Source organism: Stigmatopora nigra, chromosome 16 (genome assembly GCF_051989575.1).
Source record: "Stigmatopora nigra isolate UIUO_SnigA chromosome 16, RoL_Snig_1.1, whole genome shotgun sequence".
Lineage (NCBI taxonomy): Eukaryota > Metazoa > Chordata > Actinopteri > Syngnathiformes > Syngnathidae > Stigmatopora > Stigmatopora nigra.
In genome coordinates, this window is record NC_135523.1 from 9,101,176 (window position 1) to 9,120,977 (window position 19,802).

General features: G+C 38.1%; 1 protein-coding gene across 1 annotated transcript in view; it reads right to left on the reverse strand.

The window, feature by feature from the left end:
* Positions 1 to 19,802, reverse strand: part of tpk1 (thiamin pyrophosphokinase 1) — a 38,857-nt gene that overhangs the window by 3,327 nt on the left and 15,728 nt on the right. Inside the window, exons 5-8 of the mRNA XM_077736559.1 lie at positions 14,954 to 15,026; positions 13,920 to 14,015; positions 10,945 to 11,091; positions 8,298 to 8,406 (exon numbers count right to left, since the gene is read on the reverse strand). Of these exons, the coding sequence (XP_077592685.1) occupies positions 8,298 to 8,406; positions 10,945 to 11,091; positions 13,920 to 14,015; positions 14,954 to 15,026 (425 nt within the window). The remainder of the gene's footprint in view (positions 1 to 8,297; positions 8,407 to 10,944; positions 11,092 to 13,919; positions 14,016 to 14,953; positions 15,027 to 19,802) is intronic.

Genomic DNA, 19,802 nt, shown 5'->3' on the forward strand with positions numbered 1-19,802 from the left:
TTGGGCTCTGAAGGTGTTTAGTTAGGCTTAGTGGTCCAAATGATTCAGTGCTGTACAGTTGCTCCAGCGATGGCCCATGAATTCTGTACCCTCGCCTTCAGAAAAGATTTGGCAAACCTAATCCGCTTTATAATAGCACTACTGTCACAGCAATTATAAACTAGTCAAACACACACGCACACACACACATATATATAAAATTCCATGTCTAGCTTTTCTAGAAAAATTATCAGAAAGGACGTTTTTTGAAGAAATATGCAATCCACATCCATTAAAAAACACAATAAATCAAATGTGCATTCCCTAGAAAGGTTGAATGACTGGTTGATTGGCCCAATTGCCTCGTTACATTAACTGATACCTAGGGGAGACATTTGGCCTCCCCTAAAACACAATATTAGATCAATAATTGATAGATTTTTAGCATCACTAAAACAATTCTCACCTGTCTGAATTCATTAACTGCTATTGATGGTGATTGAAAAATTATACCTGCTCTAAAACTGAACTGTTGAACATTTGATCACACAGTAATTTTTCTATTTATAACTCTAAAATTAATAAATCATATCAACAACCTTCATATTGTTTTAATGGCTTTTATGTTACCTTTTTGGCTTTTGTCATTTACAAAGATGAAGATGAATTGCCAACCAAAAGTTGATCAAAACACCCCGAGGCAGTATTTTATTGTTAAAATATACTCTAGTTTCCTCCCACATTCCAAAACATACATCGTAGGCTGATTTAACACACCCAATTGCCCCTACGTATGAGTATGAATGGTTGTTTGTCTCCTTATGCCCTGCAATCAGCTGACCACCGGTTCAGTAACGAGAGTTCCCCGCCTCTGGCCTGAAGTCAGCTAGAATAAGATCCAGCAACCCCTGCAACCCTTGTGAGGATAAATCTTTTGTAATTGGTATGGTAATTAGGACTCATTCTGAGGATATTATGCATATAAATCATAACAGAGGACTTAACAATTAACATGACATTACTCCTTCTCCAACAAGTTGATTAACCGCAAATATTCAACTCATTAACTGCCATTGCAAAGTGCATTCATTTCCCTCTACAAGTCAAAATTAATTTTGTTTTCAATGTCAGCCAGTGAATTGATTGAGTGCCCTAGAAATAGTTAAAATCAATGCTTAAAAATTGCATGATTTCCACCTCCAAGAAAAGCATTACAATACACATTGTTCAAATGAACCCACCGGTGTTGCTCCTTCAATACAAGGAAAAAAATTCCACAAGAGAACAAAAGGCGGGGAAAAAAATTAAAGACAATCACTGTCCATGGATGTCTGCAGACATAAAAACCAAAAAAAAGGAGCTGCTTCTGCTTAAAAGGATTCAACAACCATTGTAATACAGAAGACAAAAAACACAAAGGAAAAGCCGCTGAAGGATAAAATGTGAAGAGAGCCCTAACTGCAAGTGTAGGCGGAGAAATATTAAACAGGAGTGAAACATGTAATATTCAAAAAGAACAAGTGCATCTTTACAAGTCCAACTTGTACATAAAGTACATGTACTAACTAAGCACATATGTATAGAAAAAAAGCATTTACGCTTAGGGATGCTGCATTAGTAATCCTCCTAATCAAATAGGATACCATTCAATAGCTGCCCCCCTAGTGTCACACCCTCCAGTGATAACAATGGGGATGTTTGCTGCCTGTAATTGCTTTTCCAGCATGCTACAGCTGAAAAGGCCCGTTAGTTGTAGAGGGAGGGTGTCTATTTACACACCAAATTACCCCGAGGAGAGATGCCCAACTCAAAGACACTCTTGTGAAAAGGCGGACAAGATATATATAGTGGTGCCTCTACTTAGGAAAATAAGTGCTTCCAGAACTTCTTTTGTAACTTGTATTTTTTTGTAAATAGATCAATACTATTTTATATGTATAAATTCTCTAATTCCATCCACGGCCCTAAAACCAACAACTATACTGTTTAAATATAATAAAAGTGTCCTGATTGTTATATAAAAAATGTGAGAAGCACACAAAAATGAGCGAAAACAAATTAATCAACGTATTAAAATGAATAACAAGAATGCAAAAACATGGTCCATTAATGTAGGTGCATAACTGTAAAGAGGGAGCTAATGTTAGGCTACAGACAAAGCACAAGAGCTTATGCACATTACCACCCATGTAAAAAACTTAAAATTTGAATTTATACCAACTTAGCATTAAATAGAACTTGCAATATCCGTAATGGATGGATAGAGACCAGCTTCTTCATCTCATTAACACCAGTAATTTAAAATAAAGAACAAAGTTGCTTTAGCCACCCTCAAAAAATACATAAATAAATAAACAAAACAAAATTATGAAGGGAGACGGCCTCTGGGAGGGCTAACGGAGAATAGGGAGATTCTCGATAGTCAAGCAGAACGCAACACTACTGCGACCAATTCAAAATATAATAACGGATACAGAAAAAGTATTTTAATTTTAGGGCCTTTCACATAGATCTAGTTTTCGCATATTGGAACAGTAATTTGCGAATTAACAGGTTTGATAACATGAACATATCGTGTGTAAAAGCATTCGTAAGTAGGGGTACCACTTGTTTTTTTTTTTAAAGGATGGAGGTGCTTTTCACCTTCTGCTGCTGGCCTGGTTGTGTTTTACTTTCAAGGCTCAGGTGTGGGGGTACATAGACTGCCTCATGTCACACCTGCGCCACCATCTTGTCAGTATTTACATGCAGGCGATCCAACAGAAGCTGGCTGCTGAGCTCTCTTGTGCAGCCAACACCTCCGCACTGGTCAAAAAGGAGCAACAGAGGCTCAATTTCCTGAGAGTGCTCAGGAAAGAGGAACTCAACACCAATCTGCTGGTGACCTTCTACCAGCTAGCCATTGAGAGGATGCTGACCATTGCTGTGTCAGTGTGCCACTCAAGCTCCACAATAGAGAACAGGAAAAGACACCAGAGAGTGATCAACATAGCACAAAAGATCATCAGGTGCCCGCAAACTTTCCTGCCCACCATCTACAAATCCCGCTGCCTAGAGAAGGCAAAGTGCATCATGAAAGATAATACATATCCTAGCTTCCACCTCTTTAACCTGTTGCCCCCTGGTAGGTGCTACAGGACCATACCAGCAAGACTCAGGGACAGTTTCTTTCCAGGAGCCGTCACCATACTCAAGTGGAATTTTAAACTGAGGAACTAATCCAGACTAAATTAAGATCTATCACTGTACTATAAAACGTCATGAGAATACCAGATGCATATCAATAAATGATGTTGTAAGACATTTACTTTTAGCACTACTCATGTTCATCTTGCACTTGACTACTTGTGCTAAAACACCATGTCTCTATCACATGCTCCTAACCGCTATTGTCATATCTCTATTTACGGAATTTTCAGGTTACGAAAGCTTTTACATGCAAATGAGTGGCTCAAGATGCGGAAAAAAATCCAAGTTACGAAATCCCCCAAAAGGTAAATGCATTTCCTTGTCCATTATTTTATTTTGAAAATATTGTCGCATATACATTGATTCTCACTTTAGAACCTTGCTACACTCTACTACACGTGTCAAAGTGGCGGCCCGGGGGGCCAAATCTGGCCCGCCGCATCATTTTGTGTGGCCCGGGAAAGTAAATCATGAGTGCCGACTTTCTGATTTATGATGACATTCAAATCAAGATTGTAAATAATTTCCTGTTTCCTCATTTTAAATTAATAATAGCAAAAAAATGTACTATTTGAATGTCCAAAACTGATCTATCGATTAGCACGATCGAGAAAGCTGTCAATTTGTTAATCGTTTAATTTTGACAGCCCGGTTGGAAACTACCATGTGGCCCGTGACAAAAAATTAGTTTGACACCCCTGCTCTACTACAATTTTTTAAGGGTCATTCAAAGACTCAAAGACATCCAATGTCATATTCATGTGATAGTGGATGACTCCACTTCCACTTAAATGTGGGGTATATGAAGGGCAATGGAATTCAAAATGAGAAATAAAATGAGGCAGAGAAAAGCTTATTTTGCAAATAAATTGGCAGGGGTCTAAAAGTGTTAGTGCAGGCAGGGCCAATTAAACAAGCAGAGAGGCATGCGAGAATCGCTGTGTGGGTTCATGGCCATGGTCTCGACTAATCAAGTGTGCAGATAACTCAGCTAGAGTTGGCATATTCATTGGCATTAGCAGGCAAATGCGAGCTACAGAGTATTTGAATTCGGTCATTAAGACCTGAAATATTCCTATTCAACGTGGGCTCTAATACAGTAAATAGAATTTCAAACCTTGTGAATAAATGAATGAAACTTACAATCCAAATTAAAATATGAATATGTATATTTTAAACTTTTATTGATTACTTAGTAATTTGTTCGGTACTGCTATTGCTTAAAAAAATCAATAAAATTAAAGATGGACAGGGCTTCAGGGTGAATTTGAATTAAACATGGTGAAGATAAAATGGGGGTGGACTAGGCAAGTTGTTTTACTTATTTCTACGCTTTTCGAAAATAATTTTGTTTGAAAAGATTGCTGGTAGTGGAATAAAATTACAGCCCCAGAAAAATTTAGTTGAGTTTGCATGATCTCCCTGTGCCTGTGTAGGATTTCTCTGGCTACTCCGGTTTCCTGCTAAATCCCAAAAACATGATAGAATAGGCCAGTGATTTTCAACCACTGTGCCGTGGCACACTAGTGTGCCGTGAGAGATCGTCAGGTGTGCCGTGAGAAATTATCCAATATACTTTTTTTTTTAAATTAACATTTATTAATAATTTTCTGCAAATATGATGTCATTGTCCAGTGTCCGTGCTGTAGTAAATATACTATACAGAGTGTCATTTTGTAAAATTTTTGGTTAGTGGTGTGCCACAAATTTTTCCAATGTAACAAATGTGCCGTGGCTCAAAAAAGGTTGAAAAACACTGGAATAGGCTACATAACCCTCGCAAACCTTGAGGATAAGCAGTACAAAAAAATAATTATTGAAAGTAAGGACAACAGTGTTTTAGTGACTTATCTTGTGTATTTGAGTAACTCGTCCTATTAAGTTTACACCATTAGTAACTTGACAAAATTAGTTGTGCTAACTACTTTCATTCATTCATTTTTCATACCGGCACCGCTCATCCTCAAAATAGTCTTGGGGGTGCTGTAGCCTATCCCATTCGACTATGAGCACCCTTAATGAGTATCAGAACTGGCATTTTGCATCCTCCAACGGTATCCCCTTGGTTCATTATATGTTCTATGTCCAATCTAACTCTGCAACGATATGAATTATTAAAGAGATATGTCAAAATGTGAACATGATAGAATTATTCTGAGCTGAGAGTACTTCGGCTCCTCATGCACTTTACCCTGGGGTGGCAACTACTTGAAAAATGGGATTTCTGTTAGAATCATCTTACATTATAACTTTGACTCAAAACAATATGATCTAATCTTGAACCTTATGTTCTTATAGCAAGCATTTTAATGAGCTCTTGATACAAGTGGGCATAATGTCTCCAAGGGACCAACAAAGCTGTGATGAGCAACCTAAGAGCCATTATGCATTTTTAATCATTTGGGCTTTGAACTAATGTTTGAGGGTATTCACAATGGGGATTTTATGTCTTTGTGTCATGCATGAGTGTCATAGACTCTATTGCATAGAGAGCCCTAACCAAACAACTAAGACGCATATGATATGATTTATTGAGTGAAATGATTGGTTGTTGTCTTGCCATAACTAAACGGGGCATTTTTTGGCATATATTAGTTTTAGTATATCATTCTACTACAAACGAATGTTTCAACTTGCGAAATATTCAGGTTATGAAACACCAATGAAAATCATTGTTCCAATATAGAATAATTTGTTCAAGATACAAAATGTGAATAGGTATATCCTAAATATATCAAGGAAATGATGCAACGCATGCTGAAGAATTCATTTTTTACAAGCCAAACTGCTTTTTTTCACTCATTTATCCCACTTCACAAGACTTTTACGCTCATGGTGCGGTGCAAACCCATCAGTCCTTGCACCTGTGAATGCACCACGAGGAGCATCACGTTGCCACATGGCACCAATGTGAGTGACGAGTGAGGGAGCGAGAAAGAGAGAGATTTGAGCAAGACCAACCCCTTCAGAGATTGCATGTTTGAACTGAGTCGCTTTTTAAATTATTTATTGGTTCTGTGTCGTGGCGTCATTTTAATTGCCTATTAAATGGGTTGCTTATATTTTGCTTTGTTTTTGCATACATAGATACATTTACATACATCTTTAACCCAAAATTGGTATAACTTTAGCTTTTTTTTAGAGTTTCTAGCGGCTAGGATTAAATAGTGCAGAATGAATTATGCTAATTCAGTGAAAAATGCTGCTCTACTAAAATCCAAGTTACGCACCAAGTTCTGGAACCAATTAATTTCGTAAGTAGAGGTACCACTGTATTTCTGTAAGGACTAGGATGTTCTGGAACATTTCTGGTTCAGCGTTACCTGATTGCATATGAGATGAACTGTCACTTACACACAAAAAAATACTGATTTAACGAGGTTGCAAATTTAACAATAGCCCACTTTAAGGATACATTTTCTTTAAACTGAGTGTTCTGTTCTGATTGCAACACAACAACAATATGGAATGCCGTGTAGAAATGAGACTGTGCATACGACCAGATCACAACAACAAAATCTTGCCTTAAAAGTGAGATAGAGCGACTTGCAAGATCAAATCAACAATGGCAGACTGAGTTGTCAAAATGTTCAGAAAATATTCACGTGTTTGCAAAAAAAAAAGATCGATTATATGTAAATATTTTCATTTACAAAAACGCTGCATCTGAGGATGGATGCACCATAGTTTGAAAATGAGTCTGTCAAAAATCATGTGCCTATTATGCAGGGACACAGACAAAAAAGAGCTCTGCCTGTGTATCGAAAATTATATTTCCTCTTTTACATTGTGTAAAATTATTACATTAAAAAAAGCCACCCTGTATTCCTCTGACTTGTATCCTGCCCAGGCGCCAAGTGTTAGCTAAACTGAAGCTTGTCTTGAGGGAGATGAGGAGCACGTGTATGTGTTTGGGAAAAAATTATGCAGTAAAGTCAAATTGGACTCACAATTAAATATACAGCTTAGAGCTAAAACACGATATCGGGACGATCATTCTACAAAAAAATGAACAAAAATAGAAGCTTTACTACCCCCGCACACTCAAACACGTTTAAAAACATATCAAGAACAATAACAGTATATTTAGTCAAGTGAATAAACTCTCAGAAACATGCACATAATGTGAATGGATGTCCACCAAGTTGTAGACACAGAATCCTTCCTGACAGACGGTCCAGCTTCCTCTTGGGAAGAAGTCAGCTTTGTTGGTGCCAACTCATTAAGAAACCAGCTGGTTATGAGGCTAGGTTTGGGCATGAGACCACAGGGTTGCTCAGATGAATTGATTGTTTGTTAACATTCCAGACTATGTTAGCACAAGCAACCTTTTGCATTCAGCATTTATTTGGTGGGCACATTGTTGATTAGGTTTCTATGTATGCATTCAGATATCACTAGCCCAATTTTCTTTGTAGTCTTGACATGCCAAGATGCTGTTGATTTTGCAGTAAACTCAAATATCACGCGTAATGTAGACAAGACATGGACGCCATAATTAAAAAACAAAGCAAAATAGGATCATCATCTATTATTATCACATACCATACTACATGTTTTCGTGCCTATACAAAAGTACATAAGTACAATTATCAAAAAGCGCATTTATAAGAATATTACAGTTGTAGGCATATGAAAAGACTCCAATGTATTAATATCTAAATATAACGGTACTTGCAAGTTTGGTCGCCGGACGTTTGGTCGCCCGGATGTTTGGTCGCCGGACGTTTGGTCGCCGGACGTTTGGTCGCCGAGTATAACATAGCCTATCATAACATACGCTGACATAGTGTCATGCTAGCACCGGTAGTGCTGAAGCCCCTTATCTATGGGCAGAAAGCAGAATATACACCCGCAACTGACGGCGCCCTTTCATGTGATGTTTCCTATAGTTGAAATAATATGGTACTTTAATTTTTTTTAATGAAAGTATTAACTCATTGGGTGCCATTAAGGCAATTGGTTTGATTGCTACCAGGGCCCCAGTCAAAATGGTTGGACATCCATCGCCAGGAATGTGGGTGAACAATAACTAAATGCCAGCTGTCCTGTTGAAATTGATTCAACTGAGTAGGAGGCTGAATTTTGGACACCACTGCAATACTATATAAGTTTGACTTTTTACTCACTCAGGTTCCATTTGAGTCCTGTTGTGGTTGTTAGGCAGGGTCCTCCAACTGGGATGAGGCTGCACCAATCACCCTCCAGGCCTGTGTTCACCCTGAGTGTGTGTTTGCCCTGCAGACAAAATTCAAATTATGCACTCATGTATTACATGCATGTGGCTTTACTGTATACTGTACTGAATCAAGTCAGATAGAGTAGACACTAGGGATGGGAAGATACACTCAAACAATATGACGTACCACGATATGCCAAGGTCATGATACAATACATTACGATTTGAAACTTGTTTATTGTATATTTGTCATATAGTGCAGGAGTGCAGCCGTGAAAACGGGATGAACCAAATCACAGGGAAAACGGGAAGCCAGGAATGGTGGTATACTCAATCAATTATAGATGGATGCCTGGGCTCAAGTGTAGACCAGCACTGTTGTTCGAGCTTTTACCTATCAATAAGGGAAACTCACTTAGTTTTGCTCATGTTGCCTTTAAAAAACACGCTATCATAACATATGTTAGCATAGTGTCATGCTAGCACCCTTTGGGGCAAAGCACCTTATTTATGGGCAAAAAACAGAACAAACACCCACAACTGAGACGGCGCCCTTCCAGGCTGTGCGTGACCTATAGGTGTGAAAATATGGTAGGTTTGTATAAGTGTGCCACCCTCCAATTTCCACCAGATTGTCGGTGTGCAAGATCAATGTCAATGTTGGAGTTATGACTCGGATATTGCTAAAATTGTAGCATTGCAATTTCCAGTCTTCAAAACACGATCCATTTTTTTTCAAACTCGCGAATCATGACATATTGTATTGCGATCTATTGGCAAATGATGTTTTTCCCCAAATCTAGCAGACACTGAAACAACGTATGAGAAAACAGGATAACAGAGGTAGGAGCTTTTCTTTTTTCTAACTGTTTCATGCATGCCACCTCGTAGTGTAGAGGTTCACTGGCCTGACTTCGGTGCGGGCCTGACTTCGGTGCGGGCAGGCGCATGCTTGATTCGCGCTGGAGCATGATTGTGAGTGTGGATGGTCGTTTGTCTCTCTGAGTGCCCTATGGCTGACTGGCGACCGGTCTAGAGTGTAGTCTGCCTTTCGCCCCGAGTCAGCTGGGTTAGATACTACAAAAACCTCAACAACCCTTTCGAGAATGCGCGGTAAGGAAGATGAATGAATGAATACATATTTTAGGCAAAGGAAATGTGAGAATTCCCCTCGTTTAAATGTGTTATCTGTGTTCTTTCTTTCATTGAAATCACAAACTGAAATCATTCTGCAGATGGTAGCTTTTGAAACTGGGCATAGTGTGACGTCACAACGTGGCTTACACAAGTACCTGCCCTTTTTGTTCTTCCTCCAACCTCACTAAAATTAGCAGGGCTGAGAAAAGGCACTTCTGGTTCTTGGTTCTAAAATGTGCTACAAAAGATTAAATTTTATAAATAAACATTGATCAAATATACATAAAGTGTATAAATAAAGCATCGTTTGAATATTCATACACACAGACAGAAAATAAAAATTGCTTGTAGGTAATACGTTCACGTAAGGTGAGCCTATTTACACATCCTTCCATAATTACTAACTCTTAAGAGTACAGTGGCATACTTGATTTTGAGACCAACCTGAACATCTAGTCACATGGAAAAATGTGGGCAACAAGGGTATGCAAAAAAAAAATTCTTGCTACTGGAAGAGAATCATGGGGTTCGATAAAAAAAAGTTATTATCTGTATGTTAAGTGGATCACTTAAAACAACGTGTGTATGCTTTTGAACACTAAATCTAAAGAAAAAATTGAAAGCAAAGCAAGCCATATGGGTGTGATTGTAGAGTGGTGAGTTTATCAAGTTACAAGTTTCATTACAAATATAACCCACACAAACGGATCTTCAAAGGTCGCATTCACCTTCATGTACAGGCATATGCGTTCATCAGTCACTGGAAAATTGGTGCTGTGTTGACAAACGGGCCTAATTTACTCTTACTGAAGTAAGATTAATTTGAGGTGTCGAGGTATAAAGAAACAAATAACAACACGCCTTTGGAATAATGACAACAAAAAGCGATGGAGCGCATGAGATTGCTTCAACGATTATATGGTTTCACCAGGAAGGATGTCACCCTCCCATGAAGATCTTGAAAATAAACAAAACAGGAGAAAATGGAGAAAGCACAGAGGCAAACAAAAGGGAAGTGTTCCCCAAATGTCGGCTCCAAAGCCCACTTGTAAAGTCAATCAACGGAGGGAGGGGAGGACGTGTCTGGCATTGAGGAAATTCAATTCGGGGGTCATCAAACAAGGCTCTCTTTATCTTAGACAGAACAGCAAATTGGGGCACCGTAAGGGCGCACAAGTGTGAATATGCTTGATTATTCAAGAGAGCGAGGATGGCGGAAGCTTACAGTGAGGCAGAAAGGTTTTGGGGGAAGCAGTCAACTTGCACATGTGCATGCATGTCTTACCGTTTAGTTTTGTGAAAGCATGTGGCGGTCTCAAACTAGAAATTAGTTTAATTTGCTAAAACTTTACTTAATAGTGGTGAAATAATTGGAAAAAAAACGGCATCTGTTTTAAAGATGAGAACAACTTATTTTGCAGGTACAAATAGGAACAGAATAAAAAAAGTTAATGACTCACAGATCTGAGCATAAAGGCCAGGTTTGTCCCCTGGATGACTAACAGCGGAAGCTGTGTCATAGACAGAGCATGATGGAGCGTCTCAACAGTCGCCATTGTCTGGTCAAATCTGCCCCCTAACCCGCCTAATGTCACAATGGCATCCACCTGCAAATACAGTGTTGATTATTACAAAGAACAACATTGTTTAAGGGTACTCTAAAGTCAATTATTGTTTTTTTTCTCCAAATACTGTCATCCCTTGCCACATTCCAATTTCAGACTACCACAGTATCTAATATAATAAAAAATCATAAGAATCTAAAAATTCGAGCTGAAATGCTCAAGCAGAAAGCAGCTTAGACGCTTGACGCTGTAGCCTTCTCTAAGAAAAAAAAACAACGGAAAAAGCCCAGAAGAGGCGTATTAAACGGCGCAGAAGTCTGGTCTACATTGTCCACAAAATTGGAAGGAAGCCTGTACATCTGTTTGAAGATAAGTGCTGAAAAAATGGGCACAAGCTGAGAACATGTGAGTGCTGAATCTTTTAGTAATAGGCTGACTCATTTGTTCAGAGGAGCACAAGACCAGTGTTGTCATTGCTTTCTGGCCTGCTAATTTTGAAAATGATAAATTACTGTACCATTCTGCTCCAGAATAGACGCGCTCAGAAAGAAACACTGTGCCTACAGAATTTTATTGTGGCTTGGATTTTTCAAACCAGTACAATTGTGTTGATAGTGGAAACATGCTTAACCACACAATCCTAGCAAATGCGGGTAGTAAGATTGACAGTCAGGATGGACAGGCCTAAAGATTCTCAGGCCATACCTAGCAGGGCTTTTGAAAAATTAATATGTTGTCCCCTCTGTCACAAAAAAATGTCTACGTCCACACCACCTCAATATAAGTCACACACAAACGCATAGGTGTATTTTTATGCCGATTTCACCAATGTGCCAGACCTTTGATACCTGATATTTTATTATAAAAATCGGAGCTATATCGGGAGATAAAGAGAGAGAGAATATAATTTGCAGTTGTTCAAGTAGCATGTAGTCCAAATTTAAAGAGAACTCTTGGATTATTGTAAAATAACTGACAATTTCTTTCTGATCTTTTTCCAGAAGTCTACATTAGATGCAAAACATAAATGAACTTCGTGTTGAAAATTCATCATGTCTACTATGCAAAATTCAGATTCATTGTCTTTTTTAGGTATGCATATAAAAAAAACAACAGCCACAAAAACCAATAGCACTAATTATTCCAGTTAGTCCTCAATGTTCAACACACAAACATGCTTAGGCAGTGATTTCTCTGTCTGGAGTAAAATCAGACAGACAACTTTTAATCAACATTGATTAATCCATTTTCTGACTTTAGAAAAAGAAGCAATAAAACGTTAACCATTTACCATTTGAATGAGGAGAGAAACATGAAAGAACTTGAATGCTTGCCATACATTATGTAAAACAGCCATGTGCAAATCTTAATACATTTAATCTGGATACTCAAGAGGAAAACACAAATTCAAATATGCACAATAATCCTCCGCTTCCACCGCTTAGCACTGAATGTAACACAATTTAAAATGAATTGTAAAAATCTGGGGCAAAGCTCTGAGAAGGGAAACATTCCATAGCTAATACGATGAAGCCTTTACCAGCACAAATAGGAGCACAATATTCGGCGACTTGCAAATTACCCCATTATGATTGCACCTTTGCCTTTAAGCAATTTTAACAAGCTGCATGGATGGAAAATAAAACCTTTGTTTTAATGTAGCTTTGTCCTAGTTGCAGATTGTTGAAGGGGAAATTAGTTCAGTAAGCAGAGGATACACTGAATTGGTTGGGGCACAATTAGATCAACAACCGTTAACGCTCACACTCATAATTAGGGGCAATTGAGATTTTTCCGCCAGCCTACCATGCATGTTTTTGGGATGTGGGAGGAAAACGGAATACCCGGAGAAAACTCACGCAGCCACGAGGGCAACATGCAAATGTGGATATGGTGAAGATTAAAATCTTGACAAACAACAAAAGGGTTTGATATCAATAACTGAAGAGCTAAAAAAAATGGTTAGGGTGCTATCTCTACAAAACAGAAGGATAGGCAAACACACAAAACAGATTAAAAAGCAGGTTTAAATATCAGCCAGTTTATGAATAAAGAGTCTGAAGAAAGAATGGTAGAAGTGCATTCAGATTAAAGCCTGACATCTAAGAACAAACAGAACAAAAAATTTATCCACCTACACACAAACAGGATGGTGTATACATTTTTGAAGCTGAGAGTTGGTGACATCCAACGTGGATTGGACCAACAGTCATGCAACACTGACTGCTTGAAATGCAAAGCAAAGAATCATAGGATTTTTTTCTCCTTCCATTAGACTGAACTTGTGTGAGAAACAAAGCTATCCAGTTGTGGCAACTGACAATAAAACCTCATGAATGTTACCTGACAAATTACATTACATCAATTTATAAGTCCAATTTAATTTAATTCATTAACCAGACACAAATCTTATAATTTGATTGACAGCTTATGTATTCTGTTTTGACAGAAATAACAACTGTAATCACAAACGAAAACAAATCGGACTATTGTTGGAACTCTAATTTTCTCGTTAAATTTGTTTAGAGGATCTGACAAATGATTTACATCTGAATAAGTACCAGTAAATCAAACATTGTATTTGTAATTACTATAACACCCAAAACTGGAGCAAAACTAATTGATCATCGCTTATCCGTCTGTATACGATAGGCTCACTAGAGATCAAATGTCGACAGAGTACACTAACCCGGGATTTTGAAATACATGCAGAAAAGACTGAGCCAAAATTGCGTAAAAAAGTAATTACAGTATCAATTGAGCTATACTAATAATGTGCAGATACATATGATACATTTCATTCATTCAGACCAAAAAAATAAATAAATCTTGTGACTTTAACTTAATGTTAGCAAGAGTGAAACTCTCACCTGCAAATTTCTCTGTTTAATTTCATCCAACATGATGAGAAGACATTTCATGTAATCAGTGAAATCCTGGTCACTTGTTTCTATCAGACGACATCCCTAGGTACAAATAGAAAAATGCAGGGATTTGAGTTGAAACAAAAATAAAAAAGATATGAAGAAATGTTCTGACAAAAGTGAATGAGGAGTGGGATGTGAACACAGCATATTCCTTGATATTTTTCAATTTATTTTCTCATTTTTCCAAACGTATGCAGTGGGAAGAAGATGGTTTTAAATTGAGATCACACAACCCATATCCGTATTTTCATATTGCTCAATCAATTCACCTAGATACTGTTGCTACGGTCAAGCTTTGTGACTGCCGGTAAAGTTCCTGGTAAGCGTATATCAAATTATGCAAAAATACAGGCAGCTAGCTAAGAATTGATTGGTGCTGAGTGCGACAAAAAAGGTGCAACATTTGGGGTGGCGCCAGCTGTTAACCCTCAGCCTAAGTATATCGGTAATGTCTTCAAACTTAAAGGGCAAGGGAAAGTGGATTATATTTTTTCTGCTCGTAAGTGAAGTGACCTGATATTTAAAAGTACAGATTTATTTTTCATATTTCTTGAAATTTGGTTGGTGTGGCTCATCGTCAATTATGGTACAAATGATGGTAATTGTATTTAAAATATCGCGTAGCATTGCCTATTATTGGTGTATGTGGGTGGCAGTCTTTAGATTTAAGTGCCACCACATCTAAAGCTGTTTTACAACTGGCATCAAATACAAATTCAGCAACATGATTATGTAAAGTATAAGAATCAAATAAAGTATATTGTTCATACATTTCAGGCATGCAATATGGGCAAAAGTTATATTAAGAATATTAAGAAAATCTAAATAAAGTAAGTTCACAGGTGGCAATATTGTATAAACTGGCTGGTAGTTAATCCCTTTGGGGTTCAAACTCAACCCTTAGCGACTATTGATCAAGAGGTGTTTGCCAATACACAACAATGTGGATCTGTGTGTTTCTTGTAATTTTCACTCACCTTTTCTGCATAGAATGCTTTCACTTCAGCAGTAATGGAATCAAAATCACCACTGATATAGTCTGGGAGGAAGCTGGATTGAAGGACAGCAAGGAAACATGAGTGAGAGAGGAAGAATGGTTGTAAGAATTGAAAGACAAAGGGAGACAGTAAAGTTGCAGCAGTGAAAGAAATACAGAAGAGAAAGGAGATCAGGTCATTTGTTAGTACTTTGATATGAGCTGTGAGGCAGAGGGGGGATTCACCATGGGAAGAAAGACAGAGAAGTCTGCGCCTGCATTTTTCACATATTATTGCTTTTATTTATCGTATTTATTCGAGTATAACGTGCAAAATTTTGTGCGAGAACTTCGCTTTTATGACCAAATCCCGGTGAAAAACTGCTCTCCACCAGTGTAAAAGTTCCCTCTGCAGCCGTTATATTGGGAGACGTAAAACCCATCTTTGTCCGCCAGATGGTGCAGGGACCAAAAAAGGCAAATTCTACCTTCTTTTACAAAAGCCAGCCATCTCCAAATAGCCTTTGGCAAGTTTATAGGATAGAGATAAAAAAAAGTAGGGCATCCGCTCACTCGAGTCTGCCCAGGGCATGCTATCTTCGATCAGGAAGAATGGAATAAATTGTTTGGTGAATCTGATGATGATGAATCAGCCTTTGAAATGTTTTATTCCAAATGGTAAATTCCAATTGAGAATTGTGTTAAAAATGGTAGTTTGTTTTTGCAAGTTTCCGTACCATATGTTGTGAATAAATGTTTTGTCATTCAGCTTTAGCCAGTTACCAGCATTGGTCCAATCTGTGGTGTGAGCTGAGAAAAAGTAAAAATAAAATTACACCAATTTTTAGTCACAAATTATGGGTACACATTATACACGGGTGCACGTTATACTCAAATAAATACAGTAACAAATACACATAATAATACATTTAATTATTTATTCATGGGAATACTCAGGGTCTGTTAAGTACAGCTTTGGCATTTCACAGAGCTGCCTCTGTCCAACATGAATGCGATCATGCAAAATCGATATAAAATGTAAAAAAAAAAAAACAGGACCACTGATGACGCTATCGCCATAGCTCTACACACATCACTGAGCCACCTGGGAATTGCGTGAGGATGCTTTTCATTGACTGTAGCTCACCCTTCAACACTATAAAACCGGACATTCTGACTGACAAACTCTTCCGCCTTGGACTATCCTCTTCCATCTCCTGCTGGATAAAGAACTCCTGAACCAACCGACCACAAACTGTTAGACTTGGTCCCCAACTCTCTACCTGGAAGATATTGCCAGCCCTCGTTACCTCAGCAGAGCCAGGAACATTGCCGGGGACCTATACCATCTTGGTCACAACCTGTTCCAGCTGCTGCCCTCTGGCAGACGCTATGGGTCTCACAAAGTACGGACAAATAGGCTTAAGGACAGTTTTTTCCCCCCACATCCATCAGGACTCTAAACTTGCGGTAGCACGACACACAATCCCTTCTGTGTAATAACTTCGGGCTGAGGTAACATGAAAAGATGTTGGGCGGTGATCTGCCTCCCACTGGCTGACTGAAGGTAAGTGAAGGAGACAGTGAAAGGTAAGTGATCCGCTTGGGGATGATGCGATGTATCCATCACGGCAGAATGCCAACGAGTCTGAAATTATCGCTTATTTGGGCCTTTTGCCAGGAAAGCGCACCTTATGGAAAAGCACTACCAATTTCATCGTATGCAGAGATGGGTATGATGACAATTAGGCTATTGTCGAGTCAATGATGATGACAAAGCCTATGTCCGATTATTATTATTATTATAAAGAAATTATATTATTATTAAATATATTCCATTACAACACTCGCTTGCCACCTGATTGAGGTTTACAGGATTGGTTGCCTAGCAACTTAGCACTGCATATACTAAGCATGATGGTTTGTATCTGTAAACAATTTTAATTTGCTATAAAAAGCCTTTTTAATGTTGACCAAATTATCTTTAGCTATAGCCTACGTATTCCAATTCTTCCAGGGAATTTAAGATCTCAAGGTGTTTAAAATAAAAAATCATATTAGAAAAGAAGAATAGTCCAACTACTAGCAGCCCAATAACATTCAGCCAAAATTTATACCTCTTCACTCAACTCTTGACTTTTTATTCTCACGCTGATGATTTGATTAGATGCTCTAATTATACGAATGTCATTTTCCAATTAGAAATAGAAGCGGATACAAAGCCTGAATTAGATAAGCACCAGGGATATTAACGGGGCTGTTCAACAAACACCTGAGGCCCCATGAAAATTAGGATATCGTAACAATTAGCCAGTTGATGATACTGAGAAAATTTGTTTAGTGTACATTGCAATCGTTTATGACACGCAAGCGTAAACTTTTGGAGGGCTTTCAATGACTGATCATTCACTTTCAATTAAATGTAACTATCTTCAATTTCGAGCAGCTCTACAACATTATAGAGCAAGTCTTTGAGCAACTGTGGTGATAGGAAAAATATTAAAAAAGAAACAACAGTATTGGATTGGATTAGTTTGTATTTACTCAGAAAAAGTCACATTTAAATCACATTGGCAGAATTAGTACACTGAGCGGGCTGATTCTGAATAATACAAAGGTAGATGAAGTAGATGAGAAAAGCTCGGATGGTTGACTACAAAAACAGGTTGACATGAATCTCTGTGCAAAGGGTCTTCCAGATGCGTCTTGTTTGTCTTAAAAAATAACTAAAAAGCTCCCAATAATGGTGATAAAAGTCCAATACATTTGTGGGGGTAGGGCTAGCAGCATATGAATGAATGTTCATTGTACTAATCTACGTGTATCAAACTAATTAAAATTCACAGCAAAAAGATGAAAAGGACCTAAAGATATAATGTTTAGGGACTGAAACGATATGATTGACTAGTACTCAGTTATTTTCTTGAGATTGTTTTACATCTAAGCTTTATTCAAAGATTGGCACAGGTCATTACTTTAGGAAATAGGGCCACTACCAGCTCATGCAAGCATTTAGAGACGCAGCATGTCTGGCTAGAATGAAACCCTAAATCCAGTGATACCAAATCCGGTCATCAAAGGCCAGTCTGTTTTCAATGTGTCCCTTCACAAACTCACCGAAATCAAATGATCAACTCTTCAGGAATCTCACCCGAAGCCTGACAACGAGCCTGGTTATGTGATTCAGGTGTGTTAGAAAAGGGAAATATGGAAAACAGACTGGATAGGGGTCAAGTTGTGAGAGAGCAGAGGAATGGACAAAAATGCAGAGAAGCAGGCTGACAGCGGTGTGTGGGGTGCACTAAAGAAACCAGGGAATAAGTGAAAAAGGTAAAAACAAACTGGGCAAATGTCAACAGACAATCGGATCTTACGAAGACAAGCTGGATTAAACAAGGGAAGGCACAACACCAGGTGTGGGAATCAACAGGTGAAATCAATGGGTAATGACAAGGACAAGTCATACAAAAGGGAAATATACACACACAAAAAAACATAACTAACAATAGTAGCCCTGGAGTGACGGAGTTGATGACTCCTGCCCTAAATGATAAAAGACGGCAGTAAAATACAGTCAGGAGGGATTACACCACAAAATGTAAAACGGCAAAAATATAATCATAAAATCCAAGTACAAGTTTGAAAACTGTTTATATTTCACAAAAAGCGCAATCACTCAATTGAGCCATACTGTTAGATACAAACAACCGTTGGATGATTCTTCATGAGGGTTTTGCCTTTAAAGAAAAGTTACCCTCTTTTGCATTTCACAAAAATATCCAATTTATGTTTGTCCTTCAAAACGCAATCTTGCAGGTGCAGTATCACAGTGGGCAATTGGAATGCAATAACTTCAATAAAAATGTGTCATGACTTCTATTATCCCTCACATGAATGCAGCACTTCTAACTACTTTGCTGCCCTTTATTCAGGCAGCATCATTTGTCAGCCATTCACTTGCTTACTTGGCTTCAGTGGACGAATGTCCAATGTCATGGTTTGTGTGCAAGGTAAACTTTAGTATAATGCACTGATCTGCATGCCTAGGACACAAATGAAGTACAGTATTCATTCGAGTCTAACGTGCACCCATGTATAACGCACACCCATAATTTGTGACTAAAAATTATTTTAATTTTTCTTTTCATTTTTTCTCAGCCCACACCAAGGATTGCACCGGTACTGGTAACTGGCAAATGCTGAACACATGTCAACATGACAAAACTTTTATTCATAAAATATGGTACAGAAACCAGGTAAAACTAACTATTACCAGTATGAACACAATGTTTCCCTGAAGCAACTTTTTAATTTTTTTCCACTTTTTACCCCATAAATTTGCCAAAGACTATTTGGAGAGGGCTGGCTTTTATAAAAGAAGTTAGATTATCGCGATCTGGTGGACAAAGACAGATTTTACGACTCCCATAATAACGGCTGCGTATAGGACTTTTCCACCAGCGGAGGGCAGTTTTTCACTGGGATTCGTGTATAATGCGTGTCTGAACTTTTCTTCAGTTTTTTGGTACAAAATTTAGTGTATTGTCAAATAAATACGGTACATTATTTTCTGTGTAGATTAGTACCTATTGATTTCAAGTTTAGATAAAAATTAGGGGTAAAACATGTATGCAGCAACACAAACCAATCTTCATTTGGTGTTTTTCTTTATCATTTGAGATGCCGTGTTCTGAAATTAGTCTATTGGTCCACATTGTTGCTAAATCTATTTTACCTGTGCAATAGAAATATCAGTAAAGCCAGGACTCTCGGAGAAGAATATTGAACTGGACGATTGAATTGAGGATGACATCTTGTGGGATTTTGTTTTAAACCGACCTTGACTACTA